The sequence below is a fragment of the Aythya fuligula genome, chromosome 6 (assembly GCF_009819795.1).
Source record: "Aythya fuligula isolate bAytFul2 chromosome 6, bAytFul2.pri, whole genome shotgun sequence".
NCBI classification, from domain to species: domain Eukaryota; kingdom Metazoa; phylum Chordata; class Aves; order Anseriformes; family Anatidae; genus Aythya; species Aythya fuligula.
The window spans coordinates 10,382,351-10,402,084 of NC_045564.1; the positions used below are offsets into that span (position 1 = coordinate 10,382,351).

At 50.4% G+C, this 19,734-nt stretch overlaps 1 protein-coding gene across 1 annotated transcript; it reads left to right on the forward strand.

The window, feature by feature from the left end:
* The first annotated feature begins 8,918 nt into the window (after positions 1-8,918).
* ASB1 (ankyrin repeat and SOCS box containing 1) lies at positions 8,919-18,157 on the forward strand. Its single transcript, XM_032190221.1, has 5 exons — positions 8,919-9,050; positions 9,370-9,511; positions 11,260-11,562; positions 15,574-15,959; positions 16,866-18,157. Exons 1-5 carry the CDS (start codon positions 8,969-8,971, stop codon positions 16,997-16,999), a joined length of 1,047 nt encoding a protein of 348 aa, XP_032046112.1. The 5' UTR covers positions 8,919-8,968; the 3' UTR covers positions 17,000-18,157.
* The last annotated feature ends 1,577 nt before the right edge of the window (positions 18,158-19,734 follow it).

Sequence of the window (19,734 nt, forward strand, 5' to 3'; positions counted from 1 at the left end):
AGTCGGTGTTAGTTCTTTACTGGAAGCTGATTTTTAGTGGCTGAAACATTTTAAATAGCCTCTCCAGAGCTGCTCCCAGTAAGAAAAAAAGAGGCAAAAGAAGCGGAGAAAAATGAACACGGATTGATCTGAAATACCTTGAAACAGAACCCTCTTCCCTGGGAAGGACAGGGGCAGGGAGAGGTGCCTCAATGTGTGGAGCCGAGAGTCGCTTTTCATTTCTTAATTAGCTCTAAGCCCCCTCGCCCTGCCACCGCGAGTGGAAGCCAGGGCAGGGAGCGCTGCCCTGCAGTCGCTTCACAGCTGCGCGGCGTCGCTGCCTCTGAGCGGGGAAAACAGTCGGGGAAATGTTTTATGTTCACACTCCACCTCGGAGGTGGGCCCGCGTCCAGAGCGGACCGTAAAACACGCAGGAATGCCGCTGGTTGGGAACACGCTCGTAATTCTTATGCCCCTCTTTCCCAAAGACACCTTTCTTCATTTAATTGTTCTAAAACCGCAGCATGTTCGCATTACCCTCTGCGGAAATCACATCTGAAAACGGCTTTGTAGTTTCTTTTTTTAGTGTTGGGACTGGAGTAGGGGGTCGTTCTTGCTTTGTTTAGTTTCCTTAAATCCCCCTCACCATAGCGGCCGGGGGCTTCTTTCTCCCTGTTACTCTCTCAGGGCTCAATTCAATAAATATACATCCGGCTCCTTCGCAGGCAGCGTCTGCCTTAATGAAATTGCGCCAGGCACTTCCAAGGGAAGGATGTTTATTTTTCTCTGCTGACTTGGTTAGGCTGGTCCGGGCCTCGTGTGCCCGCAGAGCTGATCCGTAAAGAGCCCCCCGTGGCTGCGTGGGGACGCAGTGTCAGCCCGCGAGCTCCTGCACTCACTCAACACGGGGATTCTCTTACTTCGGGGCTGGGGGTGGGTGGGCAGATCTATTTTCTATATCCAAGGCACAGGGAAAAAAAAAAAAGCCTGCTCAGAGCATGGTGTTAAGGTGGGAAAGTCGAGCACTCGCAAGGCTAGAACTGTCTGGAGAGCAGGCTTAATGCATCTGTTTATGTGAGCACATTATGAAATTCTCCTATTTTCACGTGGTCCTGTGCTTGTTTCTCACAGTTATGGCATTTTCTAGCTTTTGCCAGAACTTGCCACCTTCGCGGTGTGTTTTCTCCGTAGAGGTCCAACGCCCTGGAGATCCTGGTGCCTGTTCCTGGACGCTGTGGTGGACTCAGATGTCTCCAAAATCACGGCCTCTGAAGGACAAGGGAGGTGTAGGTACTGGAACAGGGGACTCTGTGAGCCTTTTATCACTTGTAGCATCACAGAATCATTGAGGTTGGGAAAGACCCCTAAGATCACCAAGTCCAACCACCACCTAACACTGCCAAGTCCCACCACCAAGCCACGTCCCTCAGTGCCACATCCACACCTCCCTTAAACACCTCCAGGGATAGGAACTCTGCCACCTCACCTCCCTGGGCAACTTGTTCCAGTGTCCAACCACCCTTTCCTTGAAGAATTTTTCCTAGTATCCAATCTAAACCTCCCTTGATGCAACTTGAGGCCATTTCGTCACATCCTAAACATCCCCAATGTCCTAGGAGTTTGTTGAGGCAATCATTCACTGTTTGACATCCCTGCGTGTCATGAGACCAGCTCTGGTTTGGGACATTTTGCATCTTTCCAGTGCAACAAACAATAAAAGCCTGGCCACGTGCCACATGGATGGACTGATGATGAAAAGCCGGATGCACTCAAATGGCAGTGTTCTGTGGTGATTCCTCTTCTCCCTGGGTCTGGTGGTGATGGGTGACAGAATAAACTACGTTCTTTGCCTGAGAGGCCTTCACGCAAAGCCACGAGGCTGAGGAAGTGTTGTGCCAGCAATAAGCATTGGGACACCATGAAACCGACCTCTCCTGACCCTCAGCTCCTGATCTGAAACGGATTTTGCAAAGCATCAGATTAGAAAAGAAATCATTCTTTCATTTGCTGCCCTTCCACTCACAATTTCAAAGTTTCCTCCCCAGTGATGAAGCTCATGTTATAGTTTTAAATGAAAGATGAGTGCCGTTTGCAGCATCTCTGGCTCTGCTTTCTGTGACGTGGGGGTTAGGAACTCTCCACCTTCACATTCAGAAGGGGACGGTGGCTCAGGGAGCACCCAGGGCTTGCCAGAGATCACCTAGCAAGGGGCAGGGGTGGGAAGTTTGCTTTCCTCCTGCTTTTGTTGCCCTCAGTTTCTTAAACTGCAACCCTGCTTTGAGATGAGCCGGTCTTGCTGCTTTGAGTTAATTTTCTCCCTCCTTTGCTCCTGATGAAATTGTGGATGGTTATAAATAGACGCAAGCGATTCCTTTCAGATTAGGTTCTCCTCATCTTTGATCTGCAAAACCCAACCAAGTGTTCCTGTTAGAGCAGCTTCTTCTCCATTCAGCCGAGGATGGAGGCAGTGCAGGAAATTCCAGTCTGCCAAAAGAGTGGATGAAACCAATTGACTAACGCTAACTTTGAACAAACATTTGACATTTTCCCTAGTACATTTGCGTACCTTTTTAATGCTTTCAGCAATAGTAGTAGCAAAGGAAGGGACAAACGTTCCCATATTATCAAGCAAATTGTGTCACAAGTTTTTTTTTTTTCTTTGTTTGGGGATCAAGTTCAGTCCCATTTGAGCCAACATGATCTCTAAGCCTAATTGAAATATCTATAGTAAAACTTGTTCTGAGGAATGTAAATACTCGATTTGGTTTATTGCAGGAAATCTATGAAACGGGAAAGATTTACAGAGGGATGCATGTGCTTGGTGAAAGCAATCAGCGCTGTGGGTCCAACAGGTGAGGGAAAAGCACCAGAGTCTGGCCATCGGGCACCTGGTGCAGCTGGGCCTCCCATCCCACATCACCTCTGCTTATTGCTTCAATCAATGCTTCCTGCTGCTGGATATTTCTCACTGGTGACAGCACGTTCCGTCCCTGTTTCCATGCAGGTATGGTTTGAGTAATTGATCTTTTCTTACCCCTCTGATTGTTTAATAGCCAAGGGAATGCTCCTATTGTTCCCATTGCTTGCTTATGTTATAACTAGAAAGCTCTCTGGGGGATTTAGCCATTTTCCTTACTCTTCAGCATAGTGATTTTGGCGTGTTTCAACACTGAGAGCAAATGCAAGCACCACAGCAGTGCTGCTGGTGGTGGTTTGTGTGAGGCAGGCACCAGCTCTCAGTTCATCCCCAACAGTAGTACCAGTCGTAGGAAATGGGGCTGAATTTCTCCTGTGCTTGGGCTATCACCCATGGTGGTGAAATCTGCTTCATTTCTTCTTGTTGGACCCGTCTATCGCTCCTCTGCAAGATCCTGAGCACAGGGCATGTACCTGCTGCAGATCCTACTGCAACATGAGGGCAGATGCTCCTTGGCAGGGGGTTGAAGCAGCTAATGCACAGACTCAGACTCAGAGGAGGGACAGGGAAGGCTGCAGACGAGTGATTTGCACATGGATTGTGTGTGCTGGAAGTGAACTTTTCTCCTCCTCTTCTCTGATAGCTCCTATCTTTCTTGCTGCTCTAGCTTTTCCTTCAGGTATTTCTTCTGATGTTTGCACACAAGTGGTGAAAGAAGTTGTTCAAAGGGCAAAGAAGAAGAAGAAAAAAAAGATTTCCATTTTTTCACCATCAAAATCTGAATATTTCTGAAGAAAATGTTCTGAACAAAACAAACCAACCAACCAACCAACAAAACCCAACAACAACAAAAGCAGCACCCACCAAAACCAAAAACAAAAGCAAATCCCCCCCAAGCCCCAAACCAACAATATCCTTTGTCTGCAAATTCCCTGGTGGGAGTGGGGGGAAGTTTGACTAAAATGTTCCTGCGTGACTCATTTCTGGGCAGCTCTTTGCTGTCAATGGAAACTTGTCCTCAGCAGATTTTATATTATTTTCTAACCTGCCTGCAAGGAGGTGTTTCGTTTGTTGACTGAGGTAAAGGAGGCGCCTGCTTCTCCTTTGATACTCCCGCATCTGCCATCAGAGAAGGGTCCAGATGGCAATTTCGCCTAGAAAATAGTGATAAAAACTGCACTGGTGTTTCCCTCCCCTGTCTCCTGCTGGGGATGTCTCAGATGCTGCCTGTAGCTGTTGCTGGAAATGGCCTGATCAGAGAAATGTGTCCTGGAGAGTAAATAGCCACCAGCAGGCAATGTCCAGGAGCTGAGGCCAGCTCCCGGAGTGGTTGGGGACCCAAAGGCTCCTGAGACAGGATTTCAAAGAAAGTGCTTGGAAACCTGCTCTGTCTCAAAAGGTCTCATAATATTACTGGGAGAAATGAAGGAGGCAAGTAGGACAACTGGCGTGTGGACTGTTCCCTCATCAAAAGGCACCCTCAAAGCAAAAAATAGCAAACAGCAAGCATTAAGGAGCTCAGATGTGGTGTGACCTACATCTCTCTGGGAAAAAACAGTGCAAAACATAAGCAGTTTGGGCTACTTTTGCCTTAATGGCATCATCACTTGGTGCAGCCAGTGTGAGCCTTCCTTTAGGAAAGGAGAGCCCCCTGTCCTGGGGCTGCGATCCCTCTTGCAGGTGAGGTGTTCGTGATCTGCCAGCCCCTGTGTCCAAGCTTCTGATTTTATCCAGGTTTATCCTGCTGGTTCTTCACCCAGTCTTAGCCCTCGTTCCCCATGTGCAGGAGCGACCATACCACCTGCTGGGAGCAGTGGGATCACCATTCACCTCCATCATTTTGTGCCATGCTGAAGATGAGAGATGGGTGGGATTTTCTAGTCTCTGCCTTGCTGTCGTGTTTCAGTTCAACCTCCACTCCATCTTTCCCACTTTCTTGTGTTCAGAATTGAAGGAGCAAAGTCCTGGACACCTAATGGGAGGTCAAAATGCATATAAATACAGCAGATGCATCAGTTTTCTCTCCTCCCTGAAGACAGACATATTAAGCAATGTCAAGACACATTTGCAGCATTATTAACTTTCTGCTCTTCCATAAATTCATTCCAGGAGCTCACCAGACTCCAAGTGACCTATCTGTTGTCTTCTTTGAGATTACAGCCCCAATCCTAATGACAATCCCGGATGCTGTAATTAAGTTCTCCTCCCATCGCCCCTTGTTAACATACATCTTCATGTCCACTTCAGAAACTATATGAATCCCACAGAAAACTGTTGAGCTTTGCTAAAAATGGGGTGGAAGGCATTTTTCCCCCTCTTTCCCCGCAGATGCATTTATCACCGGGGCAACTTAACTTTAGCATTCACTAAAAATTCAAGCTGCTGGCTTAGATCCAGGAAGAGAGAAGTTTTATAGACTGAGCTAAGCGTGAATTACAGTAATGGCTATGACATTTCTTTTTCTTTTTCTTTTTCTTTTTTCTTTTTCTTTTTCTTTTTCTTTTTCTTTTTCTTTTTCTTTTTCTTTTTCTTTTTCTTTTTCTTTTTCTTTTTCTTTTTCTTTTTCTTTTTCTTTTTCTTTTTCTTTTTCTTTTTCTTTTTCTTTTTCTTTTTCTCCTCTCCTCTCCTCTCCGGGACTCCAGCTGTGCCCCACAGACAAGAGGATGCCTGTCTGATCTGAGCTGAGTGTTTTCAGGAGCAGAACAGGTGAACAAGCAAACATTAGTGAACGTGGCACGGTGGTTGCCCATGGCTGAGGGCTCCTCCAGAGAATAGAAGGAGCTTGCTTCACATATACACATAAATAATATATATATTTTTTTCCTTTTTTTGTTACATCAATGTTAGGAGCTGGAGAAAAGGTCTTGTCTAATGAGTGAGTCAGTGTATGTTGGCTGTGTTGGGTTACTGGGTATTTTTAGATGCTGGAAGCTCTCCTTGAGAGAATAACAGGCCCCGACTGCTGGGTGGATCTGGTTTCAAGTGGGGTGGGATCAGTGCAGCAATGTGAAAGGCCACCCACAGGTAATGGACTGCCTGCCATGGAGCGAAGAGGGGGGCAAGTCAGCTCACCTGCCCTGGCTGCCTGAATCCAGAGGAGCTCTGCAACCCCGTGCAGTGGAGGAGCTACGCAGTAGCTCCTCAAACTCAAACAAACAGCAACCGCCTCTTGCAGTTTTTGGAAACAGCCCATGGACCTTGGGAGCACGGCTTAGTTCATCCTCCAGCATGAGCCCTGGAGCTGGGCAGCATCTTGGGTACCCCTGTCACGGGGACGTCCCTCACAGCATACGTGTGGGGACTCTTCTTTTGGATTTCTGTGTAAATCCACTGTCTAAGCCCAAGAACTTTTTCACATGTAAATGAGATGAAACCGCCTGTCAGCTGAAGTGGTTTTGCAGAGCAGATGCTGCTGCCTATCCACACTACAGAGCTGGGCTAATTACACTGCTTTACTTCAGCGCTGCTCCAGACACAGAAATTATTAGGATTATGGAATAATTCGGGCTGAAAGGAACCTCAGGAGGTTATCTAGTCCAACCTCCTGGTGGAGCAGACTGGAAGAGCAGTACTGGCCATCTCCAAGGCTGAGCCAACAACCACGGTCACCCCGTTCTACCACTCCTGTATGAGAGCCGGTTAGGTCAGCTTGGGATGACCTAATGGTTTAGGGTCTTTTGTTTTTAATGGTTTTGGGTTTTTGTTTTTCATGGAAAAAAAAAAAAAAAGAGGAAAAAAAAAGCTCGGTAGACTACTAGAAAGTCTAATGGGATATGGTATACACTATCTTCCTGCTTTTCACTGCAGCACGTAAGGACATCAAGACATATACAAATATGTGGATATAGAGATGAGTAGTTAAACAGGAGGCATTTGCTACAAGAAGTGCTGAATGAATATATTATCACAAGTGATCCAGACACTCACTTTCCAACTTTGTCTGTACTGTTTACCAGCCACTTTGTGCCTCTCTGGGGCTGCGCTTTATCCACAGGGATAACTAACATACTGTGAGTAAACACTGCTGCCTCCGCTGCTCCCCTTTCTTTCCTGTCCACACTTTACCCATGGGAGAAGAGCAGAGTCAGCTCCAGATGACACACAGTGAATAAACAAAATCTATTTTAAAGAGAAGTTGTGCTGAGCAGGAGTGGCCTGTTCCTAAGTGCTTTGAAAACTGGCATCGTGTTCTTCCTACTTCAGGCACTGAAGTACAAAGGTTTCTGTCCCTTGCAGTAACTATCCCCTTGTACATACAGGCATTACAGCTCCTGGTCTGAGGCCATGTATATGAAAGCCCATGCACTAATGTGCCTTTTTCCTCTGGGTGAGACCTCATTGCTGGCCAGCAATCCAACACAATGCTTTGCAGCTCACACAGAGCCTCTGCTGTGGGATCAAATGGTAGATTCAGGTTAGAAACCACAGGAGGAATGTGCTGCTCGCAGAGGAGCCTGTTGGAGGGTGGTTAATCTGCTCCATCACCCCAGAGACTGCCCAGCCCTGAGGCAAGCCCTGCTGGATCCCATCTCGATCTTAGAAAGTCTTCCACAAATGTGGGGGGGCACAGGCTGACAACACTGAGGGCCAGAGCTCCACCTAGCCCCAGTGTCTGGTTTCCAGATCTGGTCCCTTTGACTCAAGGAAGGCCAAACAGACCTTGAGTCACATTTCCAGACCGGCAGCCAATTCATTCCAGGGGACGTTCCTTGGCCCCAGGTCTGCCTTGTTTAATGGCAAGAGGACAGCAGCAGGGGAAGGTGGCAGTGCTAGCCAGTGCTGGTGGCTTCTGAAAATCCCATTGCTTCCTCTCCCTTTTTGATCTTTTACTGGGCAAGGCAAACCGTTTTGACTTGCAGATTGCACATCTCTCCTCTGGATCGCTTGAGCCCAAATAATAACAGTCACAGGAAACCATATTTGCAGCCAGAGTCTGGCGTCTGTGGACTGATATCCTGCCACGGAGCAGGAGGAGTGGAGCTGCAGGAAAGCTAGATGGATTACCACCATTCCCCTTTGGCACTGGGGACTCAAACGTGCGCTCACAAGTCCGGGTGTGTTTTGAGCGCTTGGAGGGTGGCTCCGTGCCAGCATGCCAAGGCAGCGAACCGCTACGACAGCTCGCCTGTGAGAGCTGCCCTAGGAGGAGGTTGGATTCGATGTCAGCCCCTCTCCTTGCAGACCTTTTGCACGTGTGTGTGTCTTTCTCCACGCCTGCACTTCTGTTTGCACTTTACACTTCCACAGTGCAGGCACCTCACAAGTTCTCTGCTGCTTTCTCGGGTGCAGCTTAGAGTGCTGTGCTTGAAAATACCTGGTGGGGTTTACGCAAAGTAGTGGATTTTTGCTCAGCCCCTGTTCCTTGCTGTGTCTTGGTTTTCATGACTGGCTCACCTTCCTGCTCACCTCCAGCCCTGTCCATGCTCAGCATGCCTGTTCCAGAAGTGTTTACATGAGCAGGACCCTGGGAGCTACAACGCAGGGAAAAACAGGGTAACGCGATCATACAGAGCTTTGTGATTCTGAGCTATGGGTGAACCTTATCCCGCCTAAGAACACAAAATCCTTCTGATTTACAGCTGGAGCAAGGCAGGTTTCACACACCTGGTCTGCACCTCTGCAGCAGGCGGTGGCTGTGGGGTTGTTGTGGGCATGTAGCCTGCCTCATTTTCCTCTGGTGAGGTCTCTACACCAACAAACAAACTGAGTGTTTTTGATATTCTCATTTTCAGACCGAAATCTAGGGGCTCGGACCGAGGATGCAGTGTGGGGAGCAGCCCCAGGCTCCGACATTTCGCCTCCTGGGGGCCACCTCAGCTCCTGAGGCGGGCAGCTGGCAGCAGCCGAGCCGAGCCCCGCCGCCTCCCCGGGCTGCCGTGAGGGAGCCCCGGGGCCGCCATCTCCTCGGGCCGGCCAAAAACCACCTTAACGCCGAGGCAGGAAGCAGCGGCGGGCACCCAATCAGGCCGGCCCGAAAAAGGGACGGCCCCGCCGGGAGGAGGAGGAGGAGGAGGAGGAGGAGGCTGCGAGCTGCGGCCGGGAGCCGGGGGCCCCGGGGCCGAGCTGCGGCCGATGGCCGAGGGCAGCCCCCCAGGAGCCGCCCCGGGCGGCGGGGACCCGGCCGCCTCTTTGGGCGCCTCGGGCGGGCACGCAGGTACCGTGAGGCGAGGGGAGACCCCGCGGGGAGGCTGGGGGAGGGCTTTGGGGCTGGGGATGTGCCTGGTGCTGTTTTGGGTTGTGCCTGGTGGTGGGCTCCCAGCACTCGTGTCACCTCTGCAGGTGTGTGGGGTGGGGCAGCCCCTCGCCTCCCTGCTCTCAGCACCCGCAGGGATGCTGGTGGCTTCGCCCAGCAAGGCAAACTGTTCCCCTTCATGCCCCTTGGTAGCCCTGTGGCCACCTGGTTGCCTTGCCAAAGCTTCTTCAGCACCTGCCTCTTGGCAGGACTCAACCCAGCTGCCCTGTCTCCAGCGCAGGTCGTAACCTGAAGGAGTGGCTGCAGGAGCAGTTCTGCGACCACCCCCTGGAGCACTGCGAAGACACGCGGCTGCACGACGCAGCCTACGTTGGGGACTTGCCCACGCTCAAGAGCTTGCTGCAAGAGGAGAGCTTCCAAAGGTGAGGGGCGTTTCTCCCACCCTGGTGGTTTGCCACACGGTAACTGGCTTTGGTTATCCCCGTGGGACCAAGGGGAAGCCAGGTGTGAGGTCTGACTTAACACCACTCTGAAAATGTTGGTTAATGACATCTACATCCAGTGCTCACCCCACCATCCTCCTCTTCCCCACAGCCTGCTTCTCGTTTCCAGACCTCTCCTGCTGGTGGAAGTGCCCTGCTCCATTTTTACAGGAGATGTGTCTGGGGGGAGGCTGCGCTGCTCACCCTTGAAATCATCCCTGTCGGCCTCCCAGGAGGCCAGTCTCAAGCCAGTTTGTGAGCGTGCAGCGTCCACGCACAAACTCTTTTCAGATCACGGTGGAAATGCAATACCTTGAAAATAGAAGTCTACGTATAATGGGAAAAACACACAAAAGGGATTAGAATCAAATATAAACCTGAAACACCCTGTGTTACAAAATCTGCCCAGTGCTAAGTCTGTGACCGTGGGGATGGTTAATTAATTTTCCTGCACCATGGAGAAAACTGCTTAGAGTGCAAAATGTCTACTAGCCTTAAAAAAACTTAATTTCAGCAAAAATGAGAATGAGCTAGCCCTGCCTTCTGCCACCTAGGTAGCTGTGCTGGGACTCTTTGGTCCCTTGGTCTGAGGTTTTGCCTTATTTTTATACCCTGCTATGTGGTAACCCTATTGAGTAGGGCCAGGCAGCCCTCTCAGGTCACAAGCTGAACCTGGCATCCTTCCTTGCAGGAAAAAGCAAAGTTTGGCAGGACCTGCAGTGCCATCACACAGGTGGTGGAGTGAGCAGAGAAGTAACTTCTTTGAACCTGGTAGTAGGTACAGGGTGGAGACTCCCAAACCTGCAAGGATTAAAGGGAGCTTTTTTATCAAAAGGCTTCGCAGCTGAGGGCCTGATGCAAGGTTTATATCACTCCTCTTCCTGAAACATGATTGAACAAAAACATCGTGGCATTGCTCTCCTAGCAAATTGCCTTAACTGCAGCGTATAAAAACTGCTTTGCCCTGTACCAATTACGTGGGCTGGCGTGGAGTGAGCTAGAAGAGCAAATCCACTGCTGTGCTGGCTAAAGGGCACTTTTGCCTGCCTGTGCTGGCCTTAAAGAAATCCCTTCCTCTCTGCAGGGTGCTTCTGTGTTGCACAGAGACTTGCAGAGAAATGGGGACTGAGTCTGGATATTTATGGGATTTGTGGAGCTAACCTGAATCGGGCGAGTATGACAAGTAGTACAGGTGATTTCAGAGGGGATCCTAGCAGCCTCCAGCCACAGCCATGTCTTGTATAAATTGGAAAAAGCTTTTCTGCCAGTGTGGCTGCCTAACAAGGATGCTAATGGTCTATTCATGCTGTTCTGTTTATCACGGCTGCCCCTCCGAGCTAGCTCCTTCCTAGCAGGGCTGTGCTTGCGCTGTGCTGAGCTCCCCTGGATTTGCATTTATGTCATCCCATGGTGCCAGGCTGAGCACGTGGATGTACCAGCAGAGGGATACAGATGCCTGCGTGTTCAGGCATTTCTCTGCTCCTGCTGTGTCCTCTTTCTGTTTCCCTGCTGCTTTGACAACCTTCTGCCACTTTGGGAGCAGAATTAAACCTTTGTAGTCCCCTGCTCGTTCACTTCTGATCTGGGACAACTCCCTTTACGAAGTGAGAAGGGAGTCAGGGTTTTTTAGGAGCATTTTGGTGACCGGGGGGCTTTCTCTAACCCTCTGCTTCTCCTTCCCACACCAGCCGGATCAACGAGAAGTCGGTGTGGTGCTGCGGCTGGCTGCCCTGCACCCCGCTGCGCATCGCCGCCACCGCCGGCCACGGCCCCTGTGTCGACTTCCTCCTGCGCAAAGGGGCTGAGATCGACCTGGTGGACGTCAAGGGGCAGACCGCCCTCTACGTGGCCGTGGTCAACGGGCACCTCGAGTGTGCCAAGATCCTCCTGGAAGCTGGGGCTGACCCCAATGGCAGCCGGCACCACCGCAGCACACCCGTTTACCACGCGGCGCGCGTGGGCCGGGCAGACATCCTGCGGGAGCTGATCAGGTGAGAAGTGGGTGCAGGCTGGGGATGGTCCCAGTGAGGAGAGGAATGGTTCTGACCTCCCTTTCCTCCTCCCCTTGGGATCTTTGGAGCACCCGTTCCCTCTTTGTGTGCCTGGTGTCTCCATAGGCCTGGCAGAGCTGGCATAGAGGGGCCACTGGTGGGCGGGAGGGAGAATGCAGAAGTTCCCAGTGAGCGTCTCAGAGCCAAATCTTGCAGAGCATCTTCCCCCTGGCCTTCATCTTGACTGTCTGCTTGCTGCTACTCCCCCATGGCCAGCTCCATGCCCTGTTGCTCAGTCCCAGCTGGCTGAATTTACGAGTGAGACAGATCACCCACCCAACCAAAAATTGTTCAGAAACACATCCTTCCTTTGCTTAGTCCTGCTGCTGTGACTGTTTTCTGTCCTAGGAGGAGAGGAGAGGTGCTTGTTACCAGCACAGTCTGCTGTTGGCTGCCAGACACTCACCCCATCACTAGGACACTCTGTGCACCAGCAGCAAGTGGGCTCAGGGCTGAGCAGGAGGCTGTGTGAACTTGAGTTTCTTCCTCTGTGGTGTGCTGTGATGCTTCCTTTCTTCTAAATTGGAAGCTTTTTTGTATCAGGGATCTTGCTGAGCAACTATACGAGCCTTTGATGCCAAATAAGAGTGGATTATAGGGGGGAACTACAGGTTGTAGAAAGGAGTAGTAAAAGTTTAGAAAAAGTAGAAGGTTTATTTGGATTCACAGAGAAACACTCTCCAAGGAACCCCTTCAATGGCCATAGCTGCTAGAAAATAACGATGGAAAGGATTTTTGCTGGTGGGGAAACGAATTTTAACACAAGTGCAGCTCTAAGGATGCTGGCAAGCAGAAAGAAGAGGAGACCAGCCCCTTCCTTGCTCCTTTTTGTGCAAGCTGAGAGAATGACGCCCCTCTCGCCCTATGCCTGTTGGTACAGGGTTCAGCATACGAGCTGCATTCCCGAGAATCTCCCCTGATATCCACTAAGGCAGGGTGAAATGTAGCAAATGGTATTTCAGCACATGGAGAGCTGATGCATTGATTTATGTGTCTACTCCTCGGGATACCTTGCCAGCAATATTAAAAGCAAGATTTTGGAAAACTTTCAGGATTAAAAATTAACTGGAGTTTGTCCAATATCTTTTTATTAGACGATGTCTCTCCCAAGGCTGCTAAGCTAATACCAAATTGTCAGATTGCCCAACATTTCAAATATCTTGGAGTACGGATTTCACAGATCTGCTCAGAGTTGCTTACTTTAAAATGCAGTCTTATGTTACAAAGCTCACTCAGAGATTTTCAAAATGTTGATCTAAAGGACTTGGCAGGGGGAATGTGGAGAGGAAGACACTTATGCTGAGATACAAGGAAATATCTCGGAATATTCTGCTCGAGAGAGCCTCAGTGTTCTGAAAAGAAAGCCCAGCCCAGTCAGGCTTGCTGCAGGTGTCTAAACATCACCTGGTTCATTTTTTATAATCATATGGCAGCACAATGGGGACTCCTGAGCCCTACCACAATTGCTGAAACAGCTAAGCAAGCAATAGGTGAAACTGTACCCATTAATAGTAAATACACGCGGGGTAGGGAATGGTGATCCATTTTGTAAGACAACTGGCAGAAATATTTACGGTTTTATTTCCAGGGTGTAGATTTCTTTCCCAACAGCTTGTTATGCGATCATGCTGTGATGGTGTTGGACTGCAGCACAACCGAGGGCTGACCCAGTGTACTGAGGATGAGAGGATGCTCTTGCCACACTAAAAGCAGTGAAAAAATCTGACAAATCATGCCAGTGCCTCAGACAGGTACTAACAAAAGCAGCATTGCGTGCTTTGCTTGGAAGTAGGGGTTTCTACAGATAATTTTGTCAATGATAATTAACAGAAAAGCAGAGGACTGGAGTGAGGGGCTACCTGCTGCCCGGTGAGACCCGTGGCTGTAAGAGGCAGTGGCCCCATGACCCTCCTGTGAAAGTTCCCTGGCAGCACAGCTGATTCTGTTCAAACGCTTGTGTAGCCCGATTTTAAGAGGTGTCTTTATGTACAGGGATTGCCTGTGGAGAGCAGACACCTTTTCTCATTTACTCCATGAATATGGAGTGATGCAAATGCAGCAAAGTGCTGCGAAAGTCTCCAGAAGGTGGAAAATGCCCCCTGAGCGTGTGGCAAGTGCCAGGCCAGCTGCGTGGCCTGGGAACCAAAGCTTGGTCCTGTAGCTGGTCGAGGACCAACCTGCACTCACCTGTGTCACTGCAGCCTCGCCCCAGCCTTCCCTTGCCTTTCTCCACCCCACAGGTCTCTGGAGATCTTAGCCTAGATGTTCTTGCTTGAGAAATCCTGTGCATAGGGGTAAAAATACGCTGTATGCCATTTGCAGCTCTTAGACAAGTTTCCTCACTCCTTGTTCTACGTGTGCTTAATTTAAATGAGTCTGTTCCTGTCCTCTGACTTGAAGCCCTTGGTTAGGTGTATCCCGGAGAGGGACCAACCCCTACTGGGTTCAGAAAGAGTCGTGCTTGCAGTGAGGAAGAATTCATCCCCAGGTGGTTTCCATATTTGTTGTATTAACTGCAGGAAGGAATATGATGTGATATCTACGAAGACAGAAAATTCCAGTTCTCTGAATATGTGGCTTGCAATTTTGGGAGAGGGGCTGGCGGGCGAAGGAATGTTTTGTTCCTGTGTGGGGAAGGGACACGACTTGATCCGTAAAGCTGCAATGAAAACCAGCTACTCCTTAGGGGATCGTCTTGTCTTCCTCCTTGCTCCAGCCCAAGCTGCATGTGAAGCAGATGGAGCTATGGTGTCCCCACTGCTTGGGTGTTTCCCACCCTGGGGGGAACAAGGCTTACTTCTGCTCTCTCTTCTTTTGTGCAGCGTTACCATTTTTCAAATTCCATGCTTTTCTAGAGAGCAGCACTTGGCCTTCTTGCTCCCATTTTCTTGGCTGTATTCTCCACTTCCTCCTAAAACAAAAAAAAAAAACCAACAAAAACTGAAAATAAAAAGAACCAAGGGCAGTAAGCCTTGTTTGCTGCTCTGTCAAACGTAGTGCCTCCTGTACTTCCTGATAAGAGGTAGGCCCTGGCTGCTGCTCCTGTTTCATGGTGCTGCTGATTTCCATCAAGCAGGGATTTAGTTTGCTCCCTTGGTTTAATCTGGTGTAAAATATTAAAATTTAAAACTTATGTTCAATGTAAAAGTTTAATCTGGTGTGAAATACAACCTGTGAGTTGAGTGGCACAGGATGGATGGGGAGAGCGGGAGGTCTGACGCAATTAGTTTCTATTTTTCCAGTTTCCTACACGCTCAGAATTGGCAGGTGCGTCCCTTCGGCTGAGATTAACACTGGCTGAATCTCTCTTTCCCCTTGTTGGGATTTCTAATGGGGTTTCAGCCATCCAGGTTCCTTCGGGAGCGGGATTTTGTTGTACGCGTTTCACTGTTGAGCACTGGTTGCTGTTTCCATTTTTCCCTGCTGTTTGTGACAGTCAGATCAATCGCTTGTATAGCTTTCTGGCCTGCGTTACCCTGGTGGGGAAGTTATTTTCACTGCATCTCTTCCACTGAGTCATTTGGAAGCATCCCCTGCTTCCCAGCCAGCCCCTCAGCATCCAGCATGACGTGCTGCTGGCTCGGGGCTGAGCTTGGCACGTCCTTCGGGAGGGCAAGGGAAGGTGTCCCTCAGCTGCTCCTCCTCTGCCCTGAGCCTGTGCTGGTGCTGGCGGGGGAACAGCTTTGCTTCTTGAAGATCAGACCACGCTGGATCCAGCATCCCTGCTCCAACCTCTCCCTGCCTGTCCCTGGGAGGGAGGTGTGATGAAAAGCTTCCCTCAAATTTGAAGATAAGTGAGTGAAGCTGCACTAAACCTGCCTGCAGACAAATTTATTCAGAAACACCATGGCCTTAATTTGATTTTTGTCTCGTTTGGTGTGTCAGTGAACGACAGGACACCTGCCAGGCCCTGTGGTGGTGTTGTCCAAAGGGTTTCTCTCTCTCATCCAGGTACGGCGCAGACGTGGACGTGAACCACCACCTGGCTTCTCGCGTTTCCAGCCTCTCCTTGCGGCCCCTCACCACGCTGGTGGTGTGCCCGCTCTACATCAGCGCCGCCTACCACAACCTGCAGTGCTTCAGGCTGCTCCTCCAGGCCGGGGCCAACCCCGACTTCAATTGCTGCGGCCCCATCAACATCCAGGGCTTCTCCCGGGGCTCCCCCGTGTGCGTGATGGACGCCGTCCTGCGGCACGGCTGCGACGCGGCGTTCATCCACCTCCTGATTGACTTTGGAGCCAACCTCAACCTGGTCAAAGTGGAGGCCTTGGAGTTCGACTCCACGGGAAGGGTCAAAGTGAACCCTGAGGCTCTGCAGGTCTTCAAAGAAGCACGTGGTAAGTGAACCCAGGCTCTTTAGCCCAACCTCTGACCACACAATTTCACAATTTTACCTTTTTTTTTTTTTATCTTTCTCCCAGCTCTTTTCCATTGCCTGGTGGTGTCCTCAGCTGCCCGAGGCAAGGTTTAAGCAGCAGGGTGGTGTCAGGGCAGGGCCACAGCCAGGTTATGGCATCTCCAGTCAGCCCCAGGTCTCCAGCACCGTGCAGATGTGTCCTCACAATTGTTGAGTGACCCTGTGCTCAAGGGGTAGCTGTGTCTGGGCAGGCTGCTTGGGAAGTAAAGATGCAACAGTGGTAGCAGATGGAAGGAGGGAGCTTAGATGGTGGTGCAAAATGATGGAGAAAGGTGTTTTTTTTTAGAATTTAATGTCCTCTGGGAAGCAAATGAGTTAGAGAAGAAAGCCAGAGCCTCAAGCCCAAACATGCCTAAATTTACCTGCTGTTTATTTCTTTTTATAACAAAAGCAGCATCGCTTCAGCACGTACCCTGCTTCCAGCAATGGCAGCACCTCGTAAAACCACCATGCTCAGCTGGTGAAGGCCAGGGCTTTGCACCAGGGTCGGAAGTGGGGTTTCACTCCTGAACTCCAGTCCAGAGAGACTGGGAAGGGATCCAGGATGTGGGATACAACCCCCAGACCCCAAACCCAAAGTTATTCAGCGTTGCACATGCCTGGGTTTTAAACCTGCCTGGACTTTTGCTGAGAGGAGGTGTGAGTACGGAGCAGGCTCAGCTCTCCTGCACCGCCCTCAGGATGCTGTGCAGGACGTGGCCTCAGCGTTTGGAAGGGGTCAGTGGCTCCCCTGTTGCCAGCTGGGGCTCAGCACGATGTGCATGATGTTGTCTTTCCGTCTTCCTCTCCCTGTCCCTCACCAGTTCTTCTGCTTTCTTTCTTGCAGGCCGTGCCCGGAGCCTGTTGTCCCTCTGCCGCATAGCTGTACGGAGAATACTGGGCAAATCTCGTCTGGATCTGATCCATATCCTTCCCGTCCCAGACCCCATTAAACAATTTTTACTTCACGAACACAGTTAAAGGGCAACTGGCTGCTTTCTGGGACGGTTTGGTTTGCGAAACGAGTGAGCTGATAAAGCTGGGTGCCAACCTTAGCCCTACCCTCGCAGAGAAATACCGGTTTGCTCATGGAGTGCACACAATTCCCTGCGATTTTCCCCTTCAAATTCGGGGTGTGGTGATTTTGTGTGTCTGTAGTCAAGCCACCAGTTGTTTAGCTGGTGACCTGTTGTTTGCGGCTGGTTGGGCAGCGAGGCCAGTAAGTGTGTGTGTGGCTGGTACATGAGCAAACGCAGTATATCCTGCAGCTGTTAGCATATGTCTGTCTGTTAGGACTCTACCTCTGTTATTGCTCTGTGTTACACACACCCTGGGTCTCAGAGGCACTTCTGCGTGGCAAATGTGTCTGTACTCGAGCCTTTCATCTTCCTGTAGCGTGCGAGGGAGTCTCTCCTTGCCTCGGTGCCAGTGCTGGTTTACAGCAGCACCGTTCTCTTCCTGCTGTCAGTACCTGGCCTCTCTCTTACCTATGGACTTTGTGGTTGCTGCTGTAAAAGTGGGTGTATTTTCTTCTTGCCTCCTCTGGTGTGAAATGCATCAAGTTTCCTGTCTGGTGGCTGCGCGTTACTTGGAGAATTGTTACCCGTGCCTCTGCGTGCTGCAAGGTAGCTGCTGACTTGGCTTTCCTCCTGTAGAGGCCCCCTCGTAACCGGTGGGAGAGTAGCAGGACGTGTAACCCCATCCCCTCCGAGCCCTCTCGGCAGACCACCAGCTCTGCTGTGGCATCTTGGCTCTCCCTCCAGCGCTGTGATGGACGAGGGAAGGGTTGGCCAGTCCTCCTCCCCACGGCCTAGGGCTGGGCCAGGTCTCAGGAGCGCTGCTGTAGCATGAAAGAGAAGACGTGGAGAGAAGAGGAAACGTTATTTTTCACCCACGGAAACTGAGAGCCACGCGGCCCGTGCTGGGGTGATGGGATCCCCGTGGTGCAGGGACGAGGACTGGGATGCTCAGGTGAAGCCAGAATGTGAACCTGAAAGATTTCTGGGGTACTTTTTGGAAATGTAATGGCCAAACTCACCTCCTGGTCACTGTAAGTGGGTTTGCATATCTGGGAGTGACCAGGAGCAACAGTGGAGGGGTTGCTGAATTAAACTGTTGTGCTGCTAGCGGTTGGTGCAATGCCTGTGAGTGTATCTGTGTGGTTATGAAGAAAAAGACACCCAAAATTCCCTCTAGACTTCCTGCTTGCAATATTGCAGTGGTGATGATGTTACGGGCTGGTGAAGTAGGAGGCAATGCAGAGCACACAGAAATAGAAATTCCTCCCTGCCTTTTACTCCAGATCCCAGTGGCAGCATGACCAGGCAGCACCCTCCCAAGTCCACCTAATGGGCCTTTTTGTTTGCATCCTGACTCTGTCAGCACTGCAGGGAAGGGAGAATAAAGGACTTTTTTTAAATCTTTTATCAGGGAATTAGTAGGCAGTGAGCTTCCCAATGCAGTGTTGCATCTGGCAGAGCTTTGCCCAGGCTCCTTTGATTCCTGGTGCCCCTACGCTGCTGTTTTCCCTCGTGTCACAAGCTCACTTCTGGGCGTCTTGGGGTCAGCCAGCTCCTTAGAGGTGAGACATAGTCATTGTACAGGAAACATTGTCAAAACAGCAGCTTTCAGAAGGGCAGAGGTGAGATGGTCCCTCCTGGGTGAAAGCCCAGGCAGCGAGTGGTACTTGCTTCAACGTTTCTGATCCAAGTTTTTCTAGTCCTCACGTTACAAACTGCTTTTTTGGACCGTGTTTCTCTGCCAAATGTTCTTTCCATGCCCATGGAGTTGCCAAGGGTATTTTTTAGAAGTAATTTAGATGTTGGGGATTTATTTATGGTATGGTATTGGGGAACTGTTGCTGAGAACTGGGTTAAGCATGGGGTGACAGTGACAGCAGGACAGGCCCTCCTGGGAATGAAATCCTTCTCTAGCCACTCTTCTCCTTGACCCTCTGTGGTAACGGGGAGCTGGGTTTGTTTAAGCTGCTTTGCATTTTGGCAGTTTCAGATGTCTTTGGGTAGATCTGGTTATCCTGGCTCTGTGGGGTTGGATCCTCACGGCCACCCCACAGACTGAGCACGGAGCCCCGCAGTGCCCACGCTCCCTTCCCACCTGTGCCGGCCTCTCCCTTGCAGGTCCACGAAGGGACACTTAGAAAGTTGTCCTCCGTAGAGCTTCCACCAGCAGCGTCTTACCCTGGATGAGTGCTCCGCTTTTAGATGCTCGTGGAATTGCTTCACGCTTCAGACCAGCTGCTGAGGGAGGAGGGGGTGAGTTGCATATCTTCTAGTTGGGTGTATCTGCTTTCAAATACCTGAAGAAATTTCAAGCAGGGAAGGGAAAGGTGAATAGGGCTTGGCGCTGGTTTATGAGGTACTTTTTTTTCCAGAGGCATCGGTGAATGCAAGCTCACAGCTCAGTTTCTGGCCCTCCCCCTGGGATATGTTTATGGTGGAGTTCGATAAGCAGCAGTGGACTTTTTTTGTATATTTTTATTATCTGCTGCAGAACACGTGCCTTTCCAAGATGCTTTCAGAGAAGGAGGAAGGACAGGAAAAAAATGGAATCTCTGTTTGCTGTTATTTCTATTCCATGGCCAGGCTTGGAAAGGCAGCCAGTGTCCAGCTGGCCCCTCACATTGCTCTGCTCGTTGATTTTAGGACAAGGTGGCAAAATTTTCATTGCTGGGCACTGTTGAGAAAAGGCTGAAGCGT

Bases quoted from the DNA above. Each gene is read 5' to 3' on its own strand.
- ASB1 (XM_032190221.1), top strand. From the start codon at position 8,969: ATGGCCGAGGGCAGCCCCCCAGGAGCCGCCCCGGGCGGCGGGGACCCG. The intron at 9,051-9,369 runs GTACCGTGAGGC...TCTCCAGCGCAG, and splicing joins CGCCTCGGGCGGGCACGCAG to GTCGTAACCTGAAGGAGTGG. The intron at 11,563-15,573 runs GTGAGAAGTGGG...TCTCTCATCCAG, and splicing joins ATCCTGCGGGAGCTGATCAG to GTACGGCGCAGACGTGGACG.